Source organism: Bos indicus x Bos taurus, chromosome 26, assembly GCF_003369695.1.
Source record: "Bos indicus x Bos taurus breed Angus x Brahman F1 hybrid chromosome 26, Bos_hybrid_MaternalHap_v2.0, whole genome shotgun sequence".
NCBI classification, from domain to species: domain Eukaryota; kingdom Metazoa; phylum Chordata; class Mammalia; order Artiodactyla; family Bovidae; genus Bos; species Bos indicus x Bos taurus.
The window spans coordinates 31,108,331-31,132,174 of NC_040101.1; the positions used below are offsets into that span (position 1 = coordinate 31,108,331).

General features: G+C 42.9%; 1 protein-coding gene across 4 annotated transcripts in view; it reads right to left on the reverse strand.

The window, feature by feature from the left end:
• Positions 1-23,844, reverse strand: part of CNNM1 (cyclin and CBS domain divalent metal cation transport mediator 1) — a 73,056-nt gene that overhangs the window by 40,211 nt on the left and 9,001 nt on the right. For all 4 annotated transcript variants that reach the window (XM_027529006.1, XM_027529007.1, XM_027529005.1 and 1 more), the window contains exon 2: positions 2,618-2,761. In XM_027529006.1, the coding sequence (XP_027384807.1) occupies positions 2,618-2,761 (144 nt within the window). The remainder of the gene's footprint in view (positions 1-2,617; positions 2,762-23,844) is intronic.

Consider the following 23,844-nt stretch of genomic DNA (forward strand, 5'->3'; position numbering starts at 1 on the left):
TCCACTCACAATTCTCTTGCTTCAACCCTGGCCCCTCCACCGGGAGAGAATTGGGGGAAATAAAGGAAAGGAGAAAAATGCAACTAGCTCTATAATCCATAAAGGTGAGTTCTCCGGGTGGGCCTCAGGCAGGAGTATTGTGATTATTGATTGAAAAAAATCTCTGCTTTTTCCAGTTTAATTTTTCTCTCTGCTTTTTAAAATCTTGTCTCTCTCTCTCTAAATATATATATATATATATATATATATATATATTTTTTTTTTTTTTTCCCCCCAGGGGGTGACTTCCCTGGTGGTCCAGTGGCTAAGACTCCACGCTCCCAAGGCAGGGGGCCTGGGTTTGACCCTTGGTCAGGGATCTAAGATGCCACATGCCACAACAAAGTGTTTGCATGTTGCAACTAAAAAGATCCTGAGTGCTGCAACTAAGACCTGACACAGCCAAATAAATCAATAAAAATCTGTTTTGGGATAAAGGGTAGGTTTTCTTTGGTCATATGTCTCTTGCTTTCCCTTAGTACTGAGTAAAATATTGAAACTTTAACCTATCTTAACCTGTGCTAGGGAAGCAGAGAAGCAGATTAGGGTTTTTCTAAAGTTGCCCTGGAGCAAAACAGCGGTTCAGGGAACTCTCAGTGCAGGCTGAACAGACACACTGGAAATGAAAGGGAGAGAACTCCAGGGGACGGGCTCCCTGGGACTCTCCCCCTCCTGATTTCGCTCTGCCACATGACTGAGTTCCCTTCTAGAAGGAAGAAAGTGCCCTCCTTCACACTGCTCTTTTGTGGGCCTGCCTTGGATTTCCGGCCCCGGCTTTAAGGCTCCTTGTGTCTGGTTGCCACAAATGGTGAGATCCCACAGTGAGATCCAGGCCCAGCTGTCCTGAGGGTCAGGATCTGGGGAGAAGCAACACAGTAGTCCTGGCTCCTCAGCCTTCTCACCGTTCTTAAGGATTCATGCTTATTTATAAGAATGGGAAAATCATAACCCTCTCTTTTAGAGAGGGGATGGTTTAGCAAGACAGCAGCAAAGATATCTATCAGACCACTCTTTTCCATTACTAGTAAGTAACCTTCTGATTTATATGACGTGTTCGTCTAAATATTCCCTCTCTCTCCTCCATCAGAATGCTACCAAATAGTTAATCACTGGAGAATCAGTTTCCTCTGATCTCCCTCTTCATTCCTTCTATTTTATTTTATTTATTTTTAAAATACTTTTTTTTGATGTGAACCATTTTTAAAGTCTTTATTGAATTTGTTAAAAATTGCTTATGTTTTATGTTTTGTTTTTTTGGCCATGAGGCATTTGGGGTCTTAGCTCTCCAAGCAAGGACTGAACCCATACCACCTGCGTTGGAAGATGGAGTCTTACCCAAGGACTGCCAGGGAAGTCCCCATTCCTTCAATTTATCAGGTTGTTGAAACAAATGCCCTAGGAAGAGCTTACTCACTTAGACTGCTGTCACTACTATTAACATCAGCCACTAACACTTTAGTGTGAATATTTTCACCAATATATCTATTGAGACACTTGGGATTTCTAAATCTAGAGCAGAGTGATAGTCAGAGGTGGAGAAGGGGAAAAGGACTGGGGGATGGAGAGATCAGCCCCTATTTTAAGGTGATGAGCTGGGCCGGGGCTCCACTGCAACAGCAGACACTGTGACGCTCCTGCTAAGTTTCATCAAGGCTTGGCCCACCTTGGTCTGATCTCTTCTCACCCCAAAGGGAAGCACTCTTTCTGCACCACTCACTGCCTTAGCGTCTTGAAGTTTTTTCTACTAGGAGCTTGTCTCTGAACAGTTGCCCCAGCAAACCAAGGACACAGATCTGGAGTGGGTTCTCTGAGGGGAGGATGGGGACTGCTGTTATACTTGATGAAACTGGGAGGAGGGGACACTTACTGGCCTAGGGACTCCCGTGGATTTGATAACACTCCCATTTTTGAGGAAAGCAGGCCTTTGTAATGTTTGTGAGCAAAGCTTTGATAAGACTCAGTAACGAAAGCAGTCACTATCGCAGGGAGGAACCTGTGTTGTTCCTGGGAGGATTGGGGAGGAGGGTGAGGAGACTAGACCAGAGCCAGGGGTGAAAGGGAGGAGGAGGGGAACCAGGCAGCAGGGTTGAAACATACACAGGACAAGAGCAGCGTCTAAAAGGACGACTTAGGTCTGGCTTAGGTTGTGCTGGGTGATGTCATGAGTCTCCACAGCACGCTGATGTTGTTGTGAGTGAATCATGAGTGGAACCCCCAGGGATGCCGGGGTCTATGTCCAGGTGGACAAAGAGACAAGCCAGGAACAACACAGGGGACAGAAACAAGGGCAGAGAGGTCATCCGAGGTGCACTTCATTTCCTCCATCCAAAGGCCAGGAGGTCTCCTTTTCATAGTCTTGGCTCTGTTCCTAAAGGTTCTCTCTTGATAAACATTTAGCTAGCATACTCTCAGTGACTCATCGGTGGTTCAGGCTGGGGCATCTTGCCATGCCAGCCCCTGGGGCACACACAGCAACACTTGGGGCTTGTCCTGACCCCCTTTCACACTGTTCATTAAATTAAGCCAGCTCTGAGAACCTCACAGGAAAATATGATGGCTTTGGACAAGAGCCACTTACTGTAGAGGTCAGTTTCATCCAGGATCTCTGACTTGATGATCTCCTCTATGATGTCCTCCAGTGTGACGATGCCCATCACCTCATAGAAGGGGTCCCCTTCTCCCTCGTTATTCACCCGCTGGACAATGGCCAGGTGAGACTTTCCTAGAGACAAAGGAAGTCACAGTTAAGCATCTGGGATATTTTCAGAGAAATTTCCTTTTGAGAAAATGATACTAAATTTCTCTCTGACCAATCTTGGGACTGAACCACTGAACCCATTCCAGGATCTCTTTAAAACATGAAGTCTGTATACAACCTCTTATAAATGCAAACTTTATACTTTTATATCACTATCGCTTTTGAAGCAAGTTACTTGGACTTCCCTGGTAGTCCAGTGATTAAGAATTTGTGTGCCTAACAGGGCACATGGGTTTGATCCATGGTCTGGGAAGATTCCACATGCCTCGAAACAACTAAGCCCATATGCCACAACCACTGAGCCTGTGCTCTAGAGCCCTCGTGCTGCATCTAGAGAAAGCCCATGTGTGGGAACAAAGATCCAGTATAGCCACAAATAAATAAATAAATAGAAAGTTATCTGATATACACAACGCCATTTAATTTTTTTTTCCTGTAATTTTCCTATATTAAGAAGTATATCTAAGCTGAAGGAGGATGAATAATCTAATTGAGAGAATTAGAATTTGGAGTTAGAAGAACTAGGTTAGAAGCCTGCAAACCTCCTCGCCCCCATCCCTAACTATCTTAGTGACTATCTGTGCAACTCACCCTGGACAAACCAGTATGTTAAACCTGTACTGAATCTCAAGCTTCTCATCCAGCATTAGAAGATAATACTAAAATGGTGATTTTCAATATGGCTCCCAGAGGCTTTGATATGCCTCCCATTGAGAAGCATGGTCTAATCAACTCCCTCGGGCTTGTGGCTGCTTCAATCAATCGAGAACAGGGAAAGTGAAAGTGTTAGTCGCTCAGTTGTGTCTGACTCTTTGTGACCTAATGGACTGTAACCCATCAGGCTCCTCTGTCCATGAAATTCTCCAAGCCCAAGGGATCTTCCTGACCCAGGGATCAAGCCCGGGTCTCCTGCCTTACAGGCAGATTCTTTACCACTTGAGCCACCAGGGAAGCCCAGAGAACAGAGAAATGTCTGCAATGAGGCTTCTGAGAATGCATCATAAAAGGCATATAGCTTCTGCTGCAGAAACACTCTAAAGAAGTCTGACAACTACCGTGAGGCCACCATGGTGAAGGGGACCCATGTCGGTGCTTAGGTGACAGTCCCAGCTAAGCCTGGCCTTTCCACCATGCCACCAAAGTGCCGGACAGGTTAGAGAAGAAGCCTTCTATGGCGGTGGATCCTGCCCCACCTGCTGGCATTCTCCTCAATCATCTGAGACGTTTCTAACCACGGGCACAATCACTGTGAAGCAGAGATAAGCAATTCCCACTGAATTCCTGACTCAGGAATCTGTGAGCATGATAAAATGGCTGTTGTTTCATGCTTCCAAGTTTTGAGGTGGCTTGTTAATAGCAGCAGTAACTAGTGATTGTGGAGTTCAAATGGCCTAGTGGATGTGTCCAGGATCAGTTGCACAGATAGTCACTAGGGAGTAGGGGCAGGGAGGTTTCCATAATGCTTTCCATAAAGCCACTGTGTAAACTGTAATATGTCATAGGCAGTTAACTTACTGCCCAGCAGCTGACTAACAACAGTTAACATTTATTGAGATAACTACATGCCAGGTACTATTTGGAGCACTTTACATGTATCAGTTCATTTCATCCTCATAACAACCCCTGAGACAAGTACCATTATTATTCCTATTTTACAAGCGAAACAACTGGGGCACAGATTGGTTAACTAATAAGCCTAAAGTTACAGTCTGTAAGTGGCAAAGCTCGACTTTGTGAACCCAGGTAAACTGGTTTTCGGTCCTAATCTAGAGACTGTCTTACCTGAGTCCTGCTTCACCTTGGTTTATTTTCATCCACTGATAGATGCATTTTCTGGATCTGTTTCTCAAAGGACAATCTGGGTGGTTCTTTTCCTTGGCTAAGAGAACATCTCCTTAAATTAGGAGACTATCTAGGGTACGGATTCAGATGTTATTCTTGCCCCTCTCCAAAAAAAGGAAGTTCATGCCTTATCACTGCTACCCTGTATAAGCTTTTGCTCGCCCACTGTTAGAAATATCAGACTAGTAAGCTTGCCAGTGCATAATTAACCATTAAAATTTAAACAACATGAATTTACGTATCAAATACTTCAAATCGCAAGACAGCTACTTATTGGGATTTTTAACGAGACAGATGGCATCTATATCACTCAAAAATAGTCTCTAATTTCCTCTCCACCTTCAACTCATCCTGCGACTTACTCCCAAACTGACTTGATCAGGCCACTCCCCCACTCAAACACCCTCCCTAGTGTGCACAAAGTCAAATCTAGGCTCATTAGTTTGGTATTCTCAAGACTGTAAAATGTAGCACCTCCCTGTCTTTCTAACTGCATGCCCTACCACATCCTCCAAATATCCCGTACTCCAGAGGAACCTCGTTACCTCCAGCTCCTAACTTCCTCCACGTCCATTTTCCAGGTTCTCACTCACACCATCTCCTTTTCCCATTCTGTCTCCTTTATAACTCCATTAAAGCACTTATCACAATTTGCTGCTTCTCATAACTTAAAATGTATGTGTCCTCTACAGCAGCAGTCCCCAAACTTTTTGGTACCAAGGACTGGTTTCGTGGAAGACAATTTTTCCATGGATGGGGAGCGGGGTGGTTTTGAGATAATTCAAGTGCATTACACTTACGGTGTATTTTATTTCTAATCTAATGCTGCCGCCGATCTGACAGGAGGTACCAGTCCGTGGCCTGGAGGCTGGGGACGCCTGCTCTACTGGGCCTACATGTCTTCCTCAGATTGTAAGATTCTTCAGGACAAAGGCTCATACACTTAGTCAGGGTTTTCTCTACACAACAGGCAGCCAATAAGTGCCTGATGAACTGAACTAAGACTGAATAAAAGTCCACAGTTTATGTAATACATGATATTAAAACCAGACAAAACCCTTTTTAAAAACTAAAATACAGTGTGTTTAAATTAACATTTAAACTGAATCAGTGGTTCTAAAATTATCCTTTGAAACAACTACATCCTGCCCAATTGGATTGAAGTGTTTTGTAGCTTAAATTAGATTATGTTAATTGTTAGGATGTGCTCAATTTAAAATTGTTTTTTTTTTTTAACACATGTTCTTAAACTTCTGGCACCTGCTCTCACTTTTCTGCTAACACGTGCTAGCATATGACTAGCATAATGGAAAAAGTTGGAAAAGTGATTTCTTAAAATTATTTTCTATAATTGGATAATTTTTTGTTATGTGGAGCCCAGAATATATATAATACAGCCATACTTCCTGCCACCAAGAGGTTAGTTTATATAATGGGATTAAACAAATCAACATCTTATGTTGTTTCACAAGAAGTGTCCCAACTTCCAAGTGAAAATCCACCTTTGGTCTACACCTTTCAAGGTCAATTTGAGGACAAACTATATGATCATCAGGGAATAATGATTTCAAGTCCTAATTATATGATATTCAAGACAATGTACTTGTATAATCTATTTAGAAACATTTTATAATTCACAATCAGCCTTTATGATTCTGTCAAGTGCCTGTAGAGATCTACAAACAAATGAAGGAAGTCATTGTTTCTTGGGGACAGACTGGAACAGGAATCAATAATCACATACCCCTGTTCTGAGCTGACAATGGGACAAGAAAGCCAGCTGTTCCCATGACACACATACCCCAGGTCCTTCCCTCAAAGCAGCTGGCCTTGGAGACGCAACTCCTGACACTCCTCCTCTTCCTGGGCCCCAGAAGTGCTAGAGCTGTGGGCCTGGGATGGAGAAGGTTCATGTCTCTATTAGAGATCTTACCAACCCTGAGGGATGACCTATGAGTATTCAAAACTGCGGCAGTGGAGGCTCAAATTTCACAAGTGTTTCCATCTTTTGCTGGGCAAAAACTGTTTCTAACATGCTTTATGTCTCCTCGCATGGATGAGTGCTGTGTTTACTTGCAAATGGCACACTTGAGGGAGTGGCTTCAATCTTGGTTAATCCCCTCTGATGTCCTTCTGTGAGGTTCTGTGAATGCTGTCCCTCTACAGACTAGCAGAATTGCTCAAGTTCCTTCTCACAACCACTAGCCTATTAATTTCAATTTCCTTCCAACTTACTAGAAATTTGGGTATCTGTGAAAGAAATTTAAAATATCAATAACCTCAGGTATGCAGATGACATCACCCTTAAGGCAGAAAGTGAAGAACTAAAGAGCCTCTTGATGAAAGTGAAAGAGGAGAGTGAAAAACATTCAAAAAACTAAGATAATAGATTCTGGTCTCATCACTTCACGGAAAATGGATGGGGGAACAATGGAAACAGCCAGAGACTTTATTTTCTTGGGCTCCAAAATCACTGCAGATGGTGACTGCAGCCGTGAAATTAAAAGATGCTTGCTCCTTGGAAGAAAAGCTATGACAAACCTAGACAGCTTATTAAAAAGTAGAGACATTACTTTGCCAACAAAGGTCCATCTAGTCAAAGCTATGGTTTTTCCAGTAGTCATGTATGGATGTGAGAATTGGACTATAAAGAAAGCTGAATGCCAAAGAATTGATCCTTTGAACTGCAGTGTTGGAGAAGACTCTTGAGAGTTCCTTGGATTGCAAGGGGATCAAACCAGTCAATCCTAAAGGAAATCAGTCCTGAATATTCATGGGAAGGACTGATGCTGAAGCTGAAACTCCAATACTTTGGCCACCCGATGCCAAAAACTGACTCCTTGGAAAACACCCTGATACTGGGAAAGATTGAAGGTGGGAGGAGAAGGGGATGACAGAGGATGAGATGGTTGGAAGGAATCACCGACTTGATGGACATGAGTTTGGGTAAGCTCTGGGAGTTGGTGATGGACAGGAAGCCTGGCATGCTGCAGTCCATGGAGTAGCAAAGGGTCAGACATGACTGAGCGACTAAACTGAACTGTGAAATAATTTAGGTTAATGATGATGAACGTTAACATTTATATGCTGCTGCTGCTGCTAAGTCGATTCAGTCGTGTCCGACTCTGTGCGACCCCATAGACGACAGCCCACCAGGCTCCCCCATCCCTGGGATTCTCCAGGCAAGAACACTGGAGTGGGTTGCCATTTCCTTCTCCAATGCATGAAAGTGAAAAGTGAAAGTGAAGTCACTCAGTCATGTCCGACTCTTAGCGACCCCATGGACTGCAGCCTACCAGGCTCCTCTGTCCATGGGATTTTTCAGGCAAGAGTACTGGAGTGGGGTGCCACTGCCTTCTCCATAGAACTAACAATTTGTTAAGATGTTTCACACAGGGTACAGGAGAGTCATGGACATTGTGAGAAGATTTCCTGAGAATTGTGAGAACCCTTCATTTTGTGAATTAGAGATGTTTGGCCCTGCTTTCTCCAGAATCTATTGAGAGACAATAGGAACTGTGTCATATACAAGTGTCTTATGCATATTTTGAAGCAAGATAGCTTCTTTCTCAACTTCTGGATTCTCTCTCATTGGGTGCCCACTTCACTTGAAGAATTAAAAAAGACTATTTCTTTAGGATTGTTACTGTAAACAAGATGGTACATGGAGGACAGTAACGCCGTGTTGAACTGCTGAGGGTGCTTTGCTCAGTACTTTGCTCTGCACACTCCCAGCCTATAGGTAAGTCCAAAGCAACTGGGTCCCTGGAAGAATCACCCTTCCTTTTGCTAAAAATAGTCAAAGTGAAAAAATTTAAGTTTGCTAATTCCAAGGCCCTATTTGATCTGATTAAGATATAAAGACTCAGGGCTTACCTGGTGATCCAGTGGTTAGGAATCCATCTGCCAGTACATGGGACACGAGTTTGATCCCTGGTCCAGGAAGAACCCATATGCTATAGAGTAATTAAGCCTCTCCACTGCAACTACTGAGCCCATGTGCCTAGAGCCCACCCTCTGCAATAAGAGAAGCCATGTTCTCTTATGAGAGATGAGAAGCCTGTTCACTGCAACTACAGAAAGCCTGCATGCACTTAAAAAAAAGATACAATCAGGCAAAAGGCAATTCTTTAAACAGAAAACTCATGAATGCTACCACTTGATGAGGTATTTTAACATGTCCCTTGACCATACTACCATGGCACTGAACACCAACAGATGAAAATCGCTGGATTGAATTGAAAGATAAGGAAACAATGGATCTTACTGCAATGCACTTTCTAGAAATTAAGGCAACATCTGTCTCTGTTGTAAGAATACATTTCATTCTGGTTTAGTAGTGTTCTACTTCTGAACTGGTAGCTACTGGCTTGAATCCCTACCATGTTCCTGGTATCCAGCCTCAGCAGAAGTCCCAGTCCTGTCCTGATGATTTGGCCTGTTGACATGCCTTTCCTGGCTTCCAGCAGCTGTAGACTCCTTAAGCCTTGATTTGCTGCCCTCTAGGCTACTTGCCCGGAGAAGGCGATGGCACCCCACTCCAGTACTCCTGCCTGGAGAATCCCATGGACAGAGGAGCCTGGTAGGCTGCAGTCCATGGAATCGCTGAGGGTCGGACACGACTGAGTGACTTCACTTTCACTTTTCACTTTCATGCATTGGAGAAGGAAATGGCAACCCACTCCAGTGTTCTTGCCTGGAGAATCCCAGGGACGGGGGAGCCTGGTGGGCTGCTGTTTATGGGGTCACACAGAGTCGGACACGACTGAAGTGACTTAGCAGCAGCAGCAGCAGCAGCAGGCTACTTGCCTGGGAGAAGGCAATGGCACCCCACTCCAGTACTCTTGCCTGGAAAATCCCATGGATGGAGGAGCCTGGTAGGCTGTAGTCCATGGGGTCGCTAAGAGTCGGACACGACTGAGCGACTTCACTTTCACTTTTCACTTTCATGCATTGGAGAAGGAAATGGCAACCCACTCCAGTACTCTTGCCTGGAGAATCAGAGGGATGGGGGAGCCTGGTGGGCTGCTGTCTATGGGGTCACACAGAGTCGGACACGACTGAAGTGACTTAGCAGTAGCAGCAGGCTACTTCCTCTCAGACTCTGATTTGCAATCTTCAGCTCCATTGCTGTCTACAGCTCAATGAAACATGCAGTAGAGAATACACACCTATGGCTTAAGACTTGTTTGGACCACAGTGTTAGGATGATTTTGGTGAAACTGGAGAAGTAATCCTCAAAGAAGCATAATGGGTAAGAATATGGGATTAAGTCATACTAAAGCCCTCCATTAAGCAGGGCCACCTGGGGTAGAGGTACCCCAGTGCTTTGGAATACATTCCACCTAGTTCAGTGTTTCTCAATGCTGGCTCTATACAAGAATCATCTGAGAAACTAATAAATACACTCTGAAGACTGGATCTCATGCCCAGATATTCTGATTTCATTTGTTTGGGATGGGGCCATGACACCAATAGTTAAAAACATTCCTCAGGTAATACCAATGTTCAGCCAAGTCTGAGAATTATTACTTGCTTTCCAGTCACGTTCTCAAAGTGTGGTCCCTGGACTATCAGCATCACTCGAAATGCAAATTCTCAGGCCCCACTCTAGACCTAGTAGATCAGAATCTCAGGGGGTATAGTCCAGTGATCAGTGGTTTAACAAGCTTTTAGCTGGTTATGATGCAGGCTAAAGTTTGAAAACCACTGGTTTATAGGTAGGCTCTATGGCACTCTGGTTATTTGTCTGATGACCTCTACTGAGGAAGAGAAACAAGCACTGAGATTTCTAATACAATCCTCATCTTTTCTGTGTACTTGGTTTAAGTCACAAGATGTTAAGTACTCATGAAAGGAGAGGAAAGAACCTCCTGGACAAATGATAGTTGTGTGGCAAGCTGATGAATGCTTTCTCTCATATGATGTGGTGGTTATGGTATTTTGTTACAGGGCATAGAGTGGCAGCTGACTCTTTCATGCTGAGCCTGGAAAGAGGTTTCTTTTTTTTTTAAATATAAATTTATTTATTTTAATTGGAGGCTAATTACGATATTGTATTGGTTTTGCCATACATTAACATGAATCCGCCACAGGTGTGCATGTGATCCCCATCCTGAACCCCTCTCCCCCCTCCCTCCCCATACCACCCCTCTGGGTCATCCCAGCGCACCAGCCCCAAGCATCCTGTATCATACATCCAGCTTTTGTACCAATGAGACAAGTTTGAAGTATTGCACCATCTATTAGGCTCTTGGTATAAGTGAGGTCAATAAAATTTCCCACTTCTGAAAGTCAAACTAGTCTTTTCTGTTGCCTCAAGAATCCAAAGGGTGGTCCTAGTACTGGTTACTGGTAGTGCTCTGTCTTTACCACCTGGCATCAACATGCCCAAGCTATAAGTCAGACTTCTTAGAAAGGTGACTAGGTTTTCAAACATTGCTTTTGAAGCAGTGGTTCTCAACTGGGGCTGATTTTTGCCTCCCAGGGAACATTTGGCAATATCTGGAGACAATCTGGCTTGTCACAACTTGGGGCAGGAGATGATATTGGCATCTAATGGTTGCATGTAGTGTTGCTCTCCAACAGCCTCAACATAAGGAGTGTCAAGGTTGGAAACCTTGCCCTAAAGAAAGTTACAAGTGTCAGCAACATTACAACTGTTCTCTGGTATTTGAAGAAGTTGGAATAACCTCCAAAGGTCCTTAATAAATGTAGCTTCTAGATGGTTTAGGCATATCCACAGAGAAGAGCTCCCAGGTACCCTATTAGCATACCTCCAATGCCTTGAAAAGAAAATCAAATAATTGATTTGCTTTCTCTTTCAAAAATAGTTACAGCACTTTGGTAAGGTAATTGTTCCCAAGATAAAATACAGAAGCCGGGGGAAAGCTTACTGCTTGAAAATAGAGAACCAAGGAAAGCAGAAATCATTTTATGGTTTTATGGTTTCTGCCTCACTTATGACCTTCACCTTGCAAAATCTAGTGGCTTTGCTACATTCTTATTCTTTCTGGTATCCCTGCAATATCTTTTATTCATTTGGTAGGCAGTATTGAGTGCCTCTTCTTTCCTTCCTTTTTAAAAAAAATATTTATTTATTTATTTGGCCGTGCCAGGTCTCAGTTGCAGCCTGAGGGATCCAGTTCCCTGACCAGAGATTGAAACCGGGTCCCCTGCACTGGGAGCACTGGACCACCAGGGAAGCCCCAAGTGCCTCTTCTTCCTTCTGTGGTCTTGGTGACTCTCTCACACTTGAAGTGTGGGACCAGCAGCATTGCATATCACCTCATTCAAAATGCAGGCTCTTGCATTTGAGTCAGTTCTAATGAAGTGGATGAACCTAGAGCCTATTATACAGAGTGAAATAAATCAGAAAGAGAAAACCAAATATCCTACCTTAACACATATATATGAAATCTAGAAAGATGGTCCTGATGAACCTATTTGTAGGGCAGCAATGGAGATGCAGACATAGAAAATAGACTTGTGAACATGGGGGAGCGGCGAAAGAGAGGGTGGGATGAACGGAGAGAGTAGGACGGCAATGTGTACACTACCATGTGTGAAACAGATCGCCAGTGGGGATTTGCTATATGGCTCAGGGAGCTCAAACCAGTGCTCTGTGACAACCCAAAGGGGTGGGAGGGAGGTCCCAGAGGGAAAGGACGTATGTATACCTATGGCTGATTCATGCTGATGTATGCAGAAACCAACACAATATTGTAAAGCAGTTATTCTTAAATTAAAATAAATGAATTAAAAAAATGATGCAGGTTCTTGGGTTCTATTCCTGACTTACAGAATCTGGATCTTGGTGGGTGGGGTCCAGACAGCTGCTTTAATGATATCCCAGGTGATTCTTATGTACATTAGAGTTTGAGAAGCACTGCTCTTGACACTTGCTATTCAGTGTGGCCCTTGAACCAGGCGTCACAGGATCACCTGGGAGCTTGGCAGTTTGAGTCATGATCTGTAGATCCTCAAGATCTCAGGTGATTCTTTTGATCCTTATGGAGTTGAGTATGAGAAGAGCTGGCCAAGACTACCCTGTTTTTCTTTCTGCCCTTATGACTAATATTTTTCTGCTCCCATTGTGGATTCCTTTACTTTATCCTCACCTGAAGGTAAATATTGGAGAAGGAAATGGCAACCCACTCCAGTATTCTTGCCTGGAAAAATCCCATGGACAGAAGAGCCTGGCGGGCTGCAGTTCAGGGCGTCACAAAAGAGTCGGACACAAATTAGTAACTAAACAACAAGCACAATAAAGATAAATATATCTTAAAGACTTTAGCTCAGTGAGTCTTGACACTGGCTGCCTGTGGGAATTAGCTGGGGAGTTTAAAACCTACTGAGACCTGTGTCCCACCCAGGAAAGTTCTGACCTAATCAGTCTGGCGTGTGGTCCAGGCATCGGGATGTTCAAAACATCTTCAGGTGACTCTAAAGTGGGCAGTTGCAGTTAAGAACCTCCATTCCAATCCCTGATCCTCTGCTCTTCTCTCTCCTCTGGATTAAATATCCCTGGGACTTCCCTGTAGTCCAGTGGTTAAGAATCCACCTTACAATGGAGGAAATGTGGGTTTGATCCCTGGTTGGGGAACTAAGATCCCACATGCTGTAAACAACTAAGCCAGTGAGCCTCAACTAGAGGCTGAAGATCCTGCATACAGCAACTAAGACCCGAAGCAACCAAATAATCAATTAAAAAAAAAATCCCAACAGAGCCTTTCAATGTCACCATCACCTCTTTCCTGAACTAAATTTATATCTTAACATCAGAGTCTATTTTGAACTGTCATCTTGTTTTAGACGTTGTGCCTGAGCTTTCCCCTTGTCTTGTCAAAATCACTTATCCAAATAGGAACACACGGTTTCCAAGACCCACTATCCCCACTCTCCCTCCCTCTCCACCATAACAAACGGCACCTTCAGCTGTAACCCAGGAATCAGTTTTTACCTTCTTTTTCTTTGTTCCTATTTAGAAAAAAAAAAATCCCCAAAAACTTCCAATTCTTTCTCCTCTTCATTCTCTCAACTGGTATTTATTAAATACTACTATGTGCCAAGCACTCATCTAGGCACTGGACATGCAGCAATGAACAGATGGACAAAATCACCTTCTTCCTGTAGCTTACATTCTAGTACGTGGGGTGAGAGATAATAAGGCAGATAGATATATGAACTCTATTGCTCTGGCTACGGGAGAAGCACAGCAGGGAAGACTGGTGAGGGAGTGTGTGGATGGAGTGACCATGTAGTACAGTTTCAGCAAGGGATGCCAGATAAATTCCCTGAGAAGCTGGTATATAAATACAGATCTAAAGGCGGTGAGTTAGGGAGCCCTGTGGATACCTGGAGCATATCAGCAGCATAAGATGCAAAGGCCTTGAATTTTGGAAGTGTAACTGATGTGCTTGAGGAACGGTTGCAGAAGTGAAAGAGGACAGTAGTGGGCCAAGGTCAAGGAGGAAAGGGGTGGGGTATTTGTCACTTTGATAGATAGAGCCTGAAAGGTCTTTGTGAGGACTTAGGCTCCTACTCTGGGTGAGATAAAGCCATTGTAGAGTTTTGTGTTTGTGTCTATGTTTGGTTTTGGCAAAAAAGTGATATGATCTGACTTACATTTTAAAAGAATCTCTCCAGCGGCTGTTTGAAGAGTGGACACAAAGTGGACAGAGGTGGAAGCAGAGAGACCTCACAGCTCTGGTATTCATCCAAATGAGAGATGGCTCATGGCATGGACCAGGGTGTATTGGAGGTAGTGAGATGTAGACAGATTCTCTATATATGTTGAAAGCAGAACACATATGAGGGACTGGATGTGTGGCAAAAGAGACAGCGAAGTTTGGGCCTGAAAATCTAGAAGAATGGAACTGCAGTTTAGGGAGTTGGGGCATATTGTGCAAAGTGTAGATTTAGCAAAGAGAGCAGAAGTTCAATTCTGGATAGTTTGAAGTTTGAGATGCCTTTTAAGCCTCCAAGTGGAGATGTCAAATGTCAGTTAGAAATTTAAGTCTGGTTTAGGTTGGTAATCTTTGGGAGAATGAATGAAATAAACAAAGGGAGTAAGAGAAGACAAAGAGATTTATTTCTCAGCCCTGTGCACTCCCAACATTCAGAGGTTATAGAAATGCAACATTCAAGCAACAGATATTTGAGTGTCTGATAGGGGTAGGTCCTGTCCCAAGTGCTGACAATGTATCAGTGAATATGAAATAGGAGGAACAGAAAAGGAGACTGAGCAGGAGTGTCCAGAAGGCAATGAAGCCTCATATTTCCCTCTTTCCAATTGCAAGTATATAGTTAATTTCCATACTCTCATTGTATGCTGGAGAATTGCACCAATATCCTACCCAGTTCTCCTGTTGGTTTTTTTCTGCTGTAATCAATCCTATCCAGTAAAAACAGATTGACTGCCCCCAAACACTACATTCATGAGGTTATTCCCCATCTCAGTAACATGGACAGGTAACCGGGGAAGATCATTTCTGGACTCTTCTTCCTGCCATTAGAGGCCTCCATGGCTTGGGGTATATACGTTGCCTTCTTTCCCACTAACTCTATCAAAATATGTTGTGCCAAAGAATTGAGGCTTTTGAACTGTGGTTTTGGAGAAGACTCTCGAGAGTCTCTTGGACTTCAAGGAGATCCAACCAGTCCATCCTAAAGAAAATCAGTTCTGAATATTCATTGGAAGGACTGATGCTGAAGCTGAAACTCCAATACGTTGGCCACCTGATGCGAAGAACTGACTCATTTGAAAAGACCCTTATGCTGGGAAAGATTGAAGGCGGGAGGAGAAGGGGATGACAGAGGATGAGATGGTTGGATGGTATCACCGACTCGATGGACATGAGTTTGAGTAAGCTTCGGGAATTGGTGATGGACAGGGAAGCCTGGCGTGCTGTGGTCCATGGGGTTGCAAAGAGTTGGACACGACTGAGTGACTGAACTGAACTGAACTGCAGCTTTAAGAGCTTTCATTGATCTGGTATGATATTTGTTTGTAGATTATGTTTTTTTATTTACTGTGCCTGAGGAAGGTCACAGTGATACAGAAGGAAACCTAACTGATGACAGGATAAAACAAATGCAAGGAAATTTCCACAATCAATTTGGTCTCTGGGCCCTATCCAAGGTAAACAGCTGTCATTCTTATTTTCTTATTGTATACAATGACTTCCATATGGGCTGAATCAGGGAAAGCACTTGTTACACAAAATAACTAACTAGATAGAATTCATTTAGGTAGATCAGTGAGGTGAAAGGCAAGTGGGGGAGTGTCTTAAGTACTATATAAGCATAATCTTTAGCCTTCATGTTAATCTTACAATGTAGGATTGTTTTTAAAATATTGTCATTTTAAGAAGGAAGGTAAGCCTCATTTGGAGTGGTGGAGTGACCTGCACTAGTCACACAGCTAGTAAACAGAAGAGCGGGGCCCAGGTTCCTGTGACTATGTCTGGCTGTGGCTCCATGGTCTGAGACAGCGAATCACAGATGTGGCTTCTGGTTCTGCCTCTGTCATTAACACTGAACAGGACACTTGTGTCTCCAGATCCCATGTGCCTCTTCAACAAAATGGGGATAAATTCTACTGACTTCACATGCGTGGTGAACACAAAATGAATTACTGTTTGAAAAGATCTTTGCAAATGTAAATGCTTTGCAACTATAAGGGATTATCATCGCTATTTTTATAATTTGTCTTTTCTGGGCCTCAGCTTTCTCTGCCTTAAAATTAAAGGACGGGGGGATTTACCTGGTAGTGCAGTTGATAAGATCCTCCTGCCAATGCAGGGGACACGGGCTCAAGCCCTGGTCTGGGAAGATTCCACATACTTTGCAACAATTAAGCCCTTACGCCACAACTGCTGAGCCCCCATTCTAGAGCCAGTGAGCCATAGGTATTGAAGCACGCATGCCTAGAGCCAGTGTTCCCCAACAAGAGAAGCCACTGAAATGAGAAGCCTACGCACTGCAAGAGTCAGCACAGCCAAAATAAATAAATAAAAATTACAAAAAAATTAAAGGATGGGTTCAGGTGATCTCCAAGGTCATTTTTCATGCTCTAAAATTCTATACTAAACAGTCCTGGGCCACAAAACCAGTTTGGCTTAACAGGGTGCTTCTTTGTCATGAGATGTGCTTTGCTTAATCACTTAGTCACGTCTGACTCTTTGCAACCCCATGGACTCTAGCTTGTCAGGCTCCTCTGTCCATGGGGATTCTTCAGGCAAGAATACTGGAGTGGGTTGCCATGTCCTCCTCTGGTATGATGATATATGACATACCAAAATTTTAACTGCCAATAATTATAGCCTCTTAAGTTTACAAAGGAGCTTGAACTCCTAAGTTTTATATTTTAATATTAAAGAATAAGATAAGAAATATTACCTTGACACAAGCTAGACTTTAAAAAAAAATTTATACAATCAAATCAAATCACTTTCTATCAAATCAGGAAGAGCAACACAAAAAATATCCTACCAGTCCCGCAGCAACCACCTTAATCTGGAAAAGCAAAACAGTCCCTTTTTCTAGTTTTTTTTAAAAAGTCTGTACTTTGTAGTAATCCTGCCCTACTTCATCAGAAATAATCAATGCATTTATCATAAAAAAACTTCTCGAGCCACTAAAAGGCAATTATAAAAAAAGCCAGCCATGTCACCCAGAACACCATGGTAACCAGCATCACCAGGCCTTGAAGAAAATAGGTGTTAGTCACTAGACTCTAAGCTGGCTGGCAGTCTGTTCTTGCTAAGCAACACTGCAAAAATAGCAGCGTAACCACCCATTATCTGGAGGTGACTTCGCACGGTTTTGAGTCTGGTCCCAGGAGGAACTATTCTAGGTCTGTACACCAACCCCATACCTGAGACTCCCAGTCCAAGCCTAATTAATCATTTATTCAACAAATATTTATTGAAGCCTATTGTACGTCAGGCATATGATTCCCAACCCATGTATTTACTTGGTTTCTCAGTTAAATAGAATGATTTTGTGATGAGCGAGGTGGGGACAGGGCTTTGCTTGAGGCTGACTCAAAAACAACCAGCAGCTGACAGCCAGAGGACAGAGAAAAACAAAAGAGCAGAGAACTGATTTACAACGCAGCATAAAATAACTACACTCTCATGACCATGATCATGCGTCATCAAGAAAAGGTTGTTATATTTAGGATCCTTTATTAAGGCAGGCAGGAATGGGCTTAAAACATTTTAGAAATATCACCACCAAAAATGGTTAACATATACAGTTTTGGCGCTTGGAGAGAACATAAATTATGTTTGACAAACGTCTCGATCTGCCTAGTTTCCCATTTTGCTGGAAGAAAAGGAACAATATAATCACAGCTTTAACAGCTTTTGAAGGTCCTCTCGGCTCCCTTTCCTTTTCTCGCTCAAGCTCCTGCCTCAGCTAAAATGTTCTTTCCCTTCATAACTGCTTATGAGAGTCCCTCTTCATTCACTTCCTCAGAGAAGTTTTCCCAGATCCTTCCAGTGAATCAGTTCTCCCTAGCAGCCAACCCCCCTCACCCCCAGGGGGTGAGGCCCCCAATCACCCATAGATGTTGTCTGGATGCCCTTGTCTGTACCCCAGGCTGCTCTGTATCATTTCCATCAGGGTCCTTCCTCTTTTCATGTTCTTGGATATTTATATTCAAATCCACCTCCCAGAGCCCTGGTAGCTCAGCATTCTGATAACGTCGATAGAAAGAAGACTGGTTGGCAGAGGTGGTGCTTTCCCCACTGGGTGTCAAATGGCCCATGAACCCTGCAGGACACCCGCTTGGCCCTCTTTCCTCAGAGCCTTTGCAGGTCTGTTCCCTTCTGGAAAGCTCTGGTGAACTCCTCTCCACCCTTTAGGATTCAGCACAAATATCACTTGGGGAGGGGGTAGTTTATCCTTACCTGTAAGACCAGGTCAGGACCCCCTATTATATGCTCTCAGAGCTCCCTATACTTTTCCTTCAAATAACTTGTGTTCCTTTGTAATTGTTTATTATTAGTGTGTATCTCCTTACTTGACTGCAAGCACCAGGAAGACTGGAGGCCTCATAGAGAATAATGTCATATGGAAGGAAGGAAGGGAGAAAGAGAAGAATGGAAGGAAGAATTGAGAAGAATCTAGTTTGGAAAGGAATAGCAGGAAATAGGGGATTGAAATTGTTATTAAAGGTCCAGGAATCTCTAAATATGGACATAGAGGTAAAACAGTTTATGAGTACTAGAAAAATCTATTCACCACTAAAAAACTAAGATCATGGCATCTGATCCCATCATTTCATGGCAAATAGAAGGGGAAAAAGTGGAAACAGTGACAGATTTTAGTTTTCTTGGGCTTCACGATCACTGTGGACAGTGACTGCAGCCATGAAATTAAAAGACGCTTGCTCCTTGGAAGGAAAGCTGTGACAGACCTGAAAAAGTGAAAGTGAAAAAAAACAGTGGAAAAAAAAAGTGAAAGCTCAGTCGTGTCCAATTCTTTGCGACCCCATGGACTATACAGTGCATGGAATTCTCTAGGCCAGAATACTGGTGTGGGTAGCCTTTCCCTTCTCCAGAGGATATTCCCAGCCCAGGGATTGAACCTAGGTCTCCCACATTGCAGGCAGATTCTTTACCAACTGAGTGACAGACCTAGACAGTTGTATTAAAAAGAAGAGATATCACTTTGCCAACAAAGGTCTGCATAGTCAGAGCTTTGGTTTTTCCAGTAGTCATGCATGGATGTGAAAGTTGGACCATAAAGAAGGCTGAACACCGAGGAACTGATGCTTTTGAATTGTGGTGCTGGAGAAGACTCTTGAGAGTACTTTGGACTGCAAGTAGATCCAACCAGTCAATCCTAAAGGAAATCAGTCCTGAATATTCATTGGAAGGACTGATGCTGAAGCTGAAACTCCAATACTTTGGCCACCTGATGTGAAGAGCTGACTCTTTGGAAAAGACCCTGATGCTGGGAAAGATTGAAGCCAAAAGGATAAGGGGACAACAAAGGTTGAGATGGTGAGATAGCATCACCGATTCAATGGACATGAGTTTGAACGAACTCCGGAAGATAGTGAAGGACAGGGAAGCCTGGTGTGCTGCAGTTCATGGGGTTGCAAAGAGTTGGACATGATTCAGTGGCCGAACAACAATAGAAAAATCAACAGAACCCCTGCCCTGAGACATCAAATGCTTTAAGGGAGCCAGAAACATGACTAAGTCTATCTGGTTGTTAAAAAATAGAATCAAGGCAAGCTACTATGTCCTCCAAGTAAAAGAGGACCCACAAAACATGATAAAAAGAGGAAATAGAATTTGACTGCAGGCTGTGGGGTTTAGATTAGATATAAACAGGGTCTGATAACAAAGGCTGTTATGTCCTAGAAAGGATAAGTAAATCTAAAAAAAAAAGTGTGAATTAGACTCTCTCTCAGGTCTCTCAGTGCTCCTTTCAGTTCAGATTCTCTTGTTACCTGGTATATCTACTGCTAGGCAAAGAAAAAAAGAAGACTGCTGCTGCTAAGTCACTTCAGTCGTGTCTGACTCTGTGTGACCCCATAGACGGCAGCCCACCAGGCTCCGCCGTCCCTCGGATTCTCCAGGCAAGAACACTGGAGTGGGTTGCCATTTCCTTCTCCAATGCATGAAAGTGAAAAGTGAAAGTGAAATCGCTCAGTCGTGTCCGACTCTTAGCGACCTCATGGACTGCAGCCTACCAGGCTCCTCCGTCCTTTTTTCCTGGCTAGAGTACTGGAGTGGGTTGCCATTGCCTTCTCCAAAAAGAAGACTACTGCATAAAAGTATTAAAACAATCATAATGAAAAGTTGTAAAGAAAGAAATATAAATCAGCAAGTTTAGCACCTTGTATAATTAATTATTTTCACTTTTCCTTCTTTTCTTTTGTTCTTCCTCCCTGGATATGATGGACTATGCTTTGTTTACTGTTACTCTAGTTATTGTTTAGAAGGTAAACATCTTATTCTAAGTTTTACTAATTATTATATAGCAATGTTTAACACATTTTAAAGCATATTACCTCTAATTATATCGGTGAAATATACCTTTGAGTGAAATAACTTTTTATTTTCTTCTATAGAAGACAAAGAAAGGGGCATTAATGTTTTGGCAGCTTTTTATAGAATTAAACAGTGGGATGACTATTCTTTCTGCTAAAATAGCTCACAATAGAATTTGGAGTGATGACGCAGAATACTGACTTTTCAGATTATTCCCCAGTGAAAACGTTACACTGTGTGTCTGTGCCAGAAGTACTTACTGGCTGGTTGGATGTACTTTAGGGAACAAATCACATGCAGTAGACCAAAAATTGAAGTGGACCTTTTTCAGCCCCATAATTGCAGCTCAATGTCTTTCTTGTTCACGTCTATATTCCCAAGTCCCACTCAGGTGCCTGGCCCAAAGCAGGAATTCAATAAATATTAATTGAATGAATGAATGAATCAATCAATGAACAAAGGCCGATTTTGAAAACAGCAATAGGCCATTTACATAATTTTAGATGGCTATGCTTGCCTACAGATCGAGTAACCCAACATTACATGGATTTTGCCATCTTTTGTTTAGGAAGACAGAGCTGTATTGTTTAACCAAGTTAGATACTGGAGCTACAGTACCCAGAGGCCTTCAACTTTGGAACAAAGCTTTTTTCCTTCCACGTGTTATCTATATAAGATTAGTGTTCTCCTAAAAACAATCCAATAAATAGAAGAGTAAATTTTAGAAATTAAGTTCAATAAATTTCTAGGGCTGTGTTTTATGAATTAGTGTTTCCAAATTATAGAACTCAACTCAAGGAGACTACTGTGAAAATAATACCACCTCATCAAAAAATCACTCTTCAGATTAGAATGAGATATTTGATCTCTGGAAGAAGGTAAGACCAGAGGGTTTTTCTTTTATCCTGTTTAAGAATTTGATTAATGTTGTTATTGCATGCAACATGTTTATCATGGCAAAATATTAAAAGTTACTATTTCCAGACAGTAGAATGATTATCTTCTGGTAATTTTCATACTTTGCTCTACAGTTTTCAATTTTCTAGAGTGAATAAGTATAGAAACTTAAAACTTTAGTAAAAATTTTATAAAAGCAAAATAACCCTATCATAATCACTGTCTTCTCCATAGTCTCATTGCACATTAGTATTTCTATTATTTCATTTTTGCTTTCTCTGGTGGCTCAGCTGGTAAAGAAGCCACCTGCAATGTGGGAGACCTGGGTTCAATCCCTGGGTTGGGAATATCTCCTGGAGAAGAGAATGGTTATCCACTTCAGAATTCTGGCCTGGAGAATTCCATGGACTGTATAGTCTACGAGGTTGTAAAGAGTCGAACATGACTGAGAGAATTTCACTTTCACATTTGCTTTAATGATTTATGTACAGGTCTGTCTTATCCACATAACTTACATGTTAAGCTATGACTCATGAAATGTAACATTGTAGGAAGTTGGGGGGAAAGACCAGTTCAGGCTGCTTTCTAGCTTTTCAAAGGGGAAAGCTGTTTTCCCATTAGGCTGAAGGCTCCTTGAGAGGAGGGATTGTGCCTCATATACCCAACTTTTAGCACAGTGTTTGGGAAGGGCTAAAAAATTGTTACCTAAAGAAGTAAAGAAACATAATGCTGCTGCTGCTTAGTCGCTTCAGTTGTGTCTGACGGTGCAACCCTATGGAGTGTAGTCTTCCAGGCTCCTCTGGTCCATGGATTTCTCCAGGCAAGAGTACTGGAGTGGGTTGCCACACCCTCCATCAGGGGGTCTTCCCAACCCAGGGATTGAACCCAGCTCCTGCATTGCAGGTAGATTCTTTTACCACTGAGCCACCAGGGAAGCTCAAAGAAACAAATACATAACACTTTTCCCCTAACATTTAAACTTTGACTTTGTCCTTCTGCATGGTCCAAAGTGATTGGACTGAAGATAATGAATGATTCATTTACTAGAGCTCTGCAGATCCCTTCCATTATATTGAAGTTTAACTCCTTCCAGTCATTCATTCAGTCATTCAATAAAGACTTATTGAAAACTTACTGTGTCATATCCATTGTTAGGTGCTACAGCTACAAAGGTAGATATGACAGCCTCTGCCCTGCAGATGCTCTTTATATGAATGGGTGGCACTTTTCAACAGATACTAATAATACCCCGTTAGTTCAATAATGGAGATTTTGAAGAATTAAGTTGGCCAAATCTGAGGTTTACAGAAGTTTCACAGAGAAGGTGGCTCTTGTGCTGTGTGTTAAAGGAGGGGCTAGAGTAGGAATTGGGCTTCCCTGGTGGCTTACATGGTAAAGAATCTGCCTGCAATGCGGGAGACCAGGGTTTGATTTCTGGGTGGGGAAGATCTCCTGGAGTAGGAAATGGCAACCCACTCCAGTATGTTTGCCTGGAGTAGGGACTAGTCGGGTGATGCATATTTCTGTTAAAGAGGACAGCATGAGTAAAGGGACAAAGGCAAGAAATAGCACAGTGTGGCCATGAAGTTTGGCCTTGCTGGGGCATGAAGCTGTGGGAGTGATGAGTCCGCAGGGGAGGGCTGGGAGCAGGTCCTAAGGGCACAGCTTAGACCTCATCCTGCAGGCAGTGGGGAGGACTGCAGAAGTGTTTGAAGCAGAGGATAATGACACTAGGCATTATTTATTGGCTCCGGAGAGGATGGATTTGAAGGTGGAAAAAAAATTGGAGGACGTAGAACTTCTCAGGAGGCATTTGCACAAATGAGTATGTAATAGATTTGTGCTTATATTTAGTAATCAGGGCTAACATTTATTTAGCACTTATTATATGACAGTTACTAAATAAGCTGTATTATGCAATATTGTCTTGCTGCTGCTGCAATATTGTCTTAATATTATCTTAATATTTCAAATAATCCTGACTCAAACAGGCCCTCTGTATCAACCTAAAGGGATGGGATGGGGAGGGAGATGGGAGGGAGGTTCAAAAGGGAGGGGATATATGTATACCTATGGGTCGTCCCTTGTGGCTCAGGCAATAAAGCGTCTGCCTACAATGCAGGAGACCCGGGTTTGATCCCTGGGTCGGGAAGTTTCCCTGGAGAAGGAAATGGCACCCCACTCCAGTATTCTTGCCTGGAAAATTCCATGGATGGAGGAGCCCGGTAGGCTACAGTCCATGGAGTCACTAAGAGTCGGACACGACTGAGCCACTTCACTTCATGGCTGATT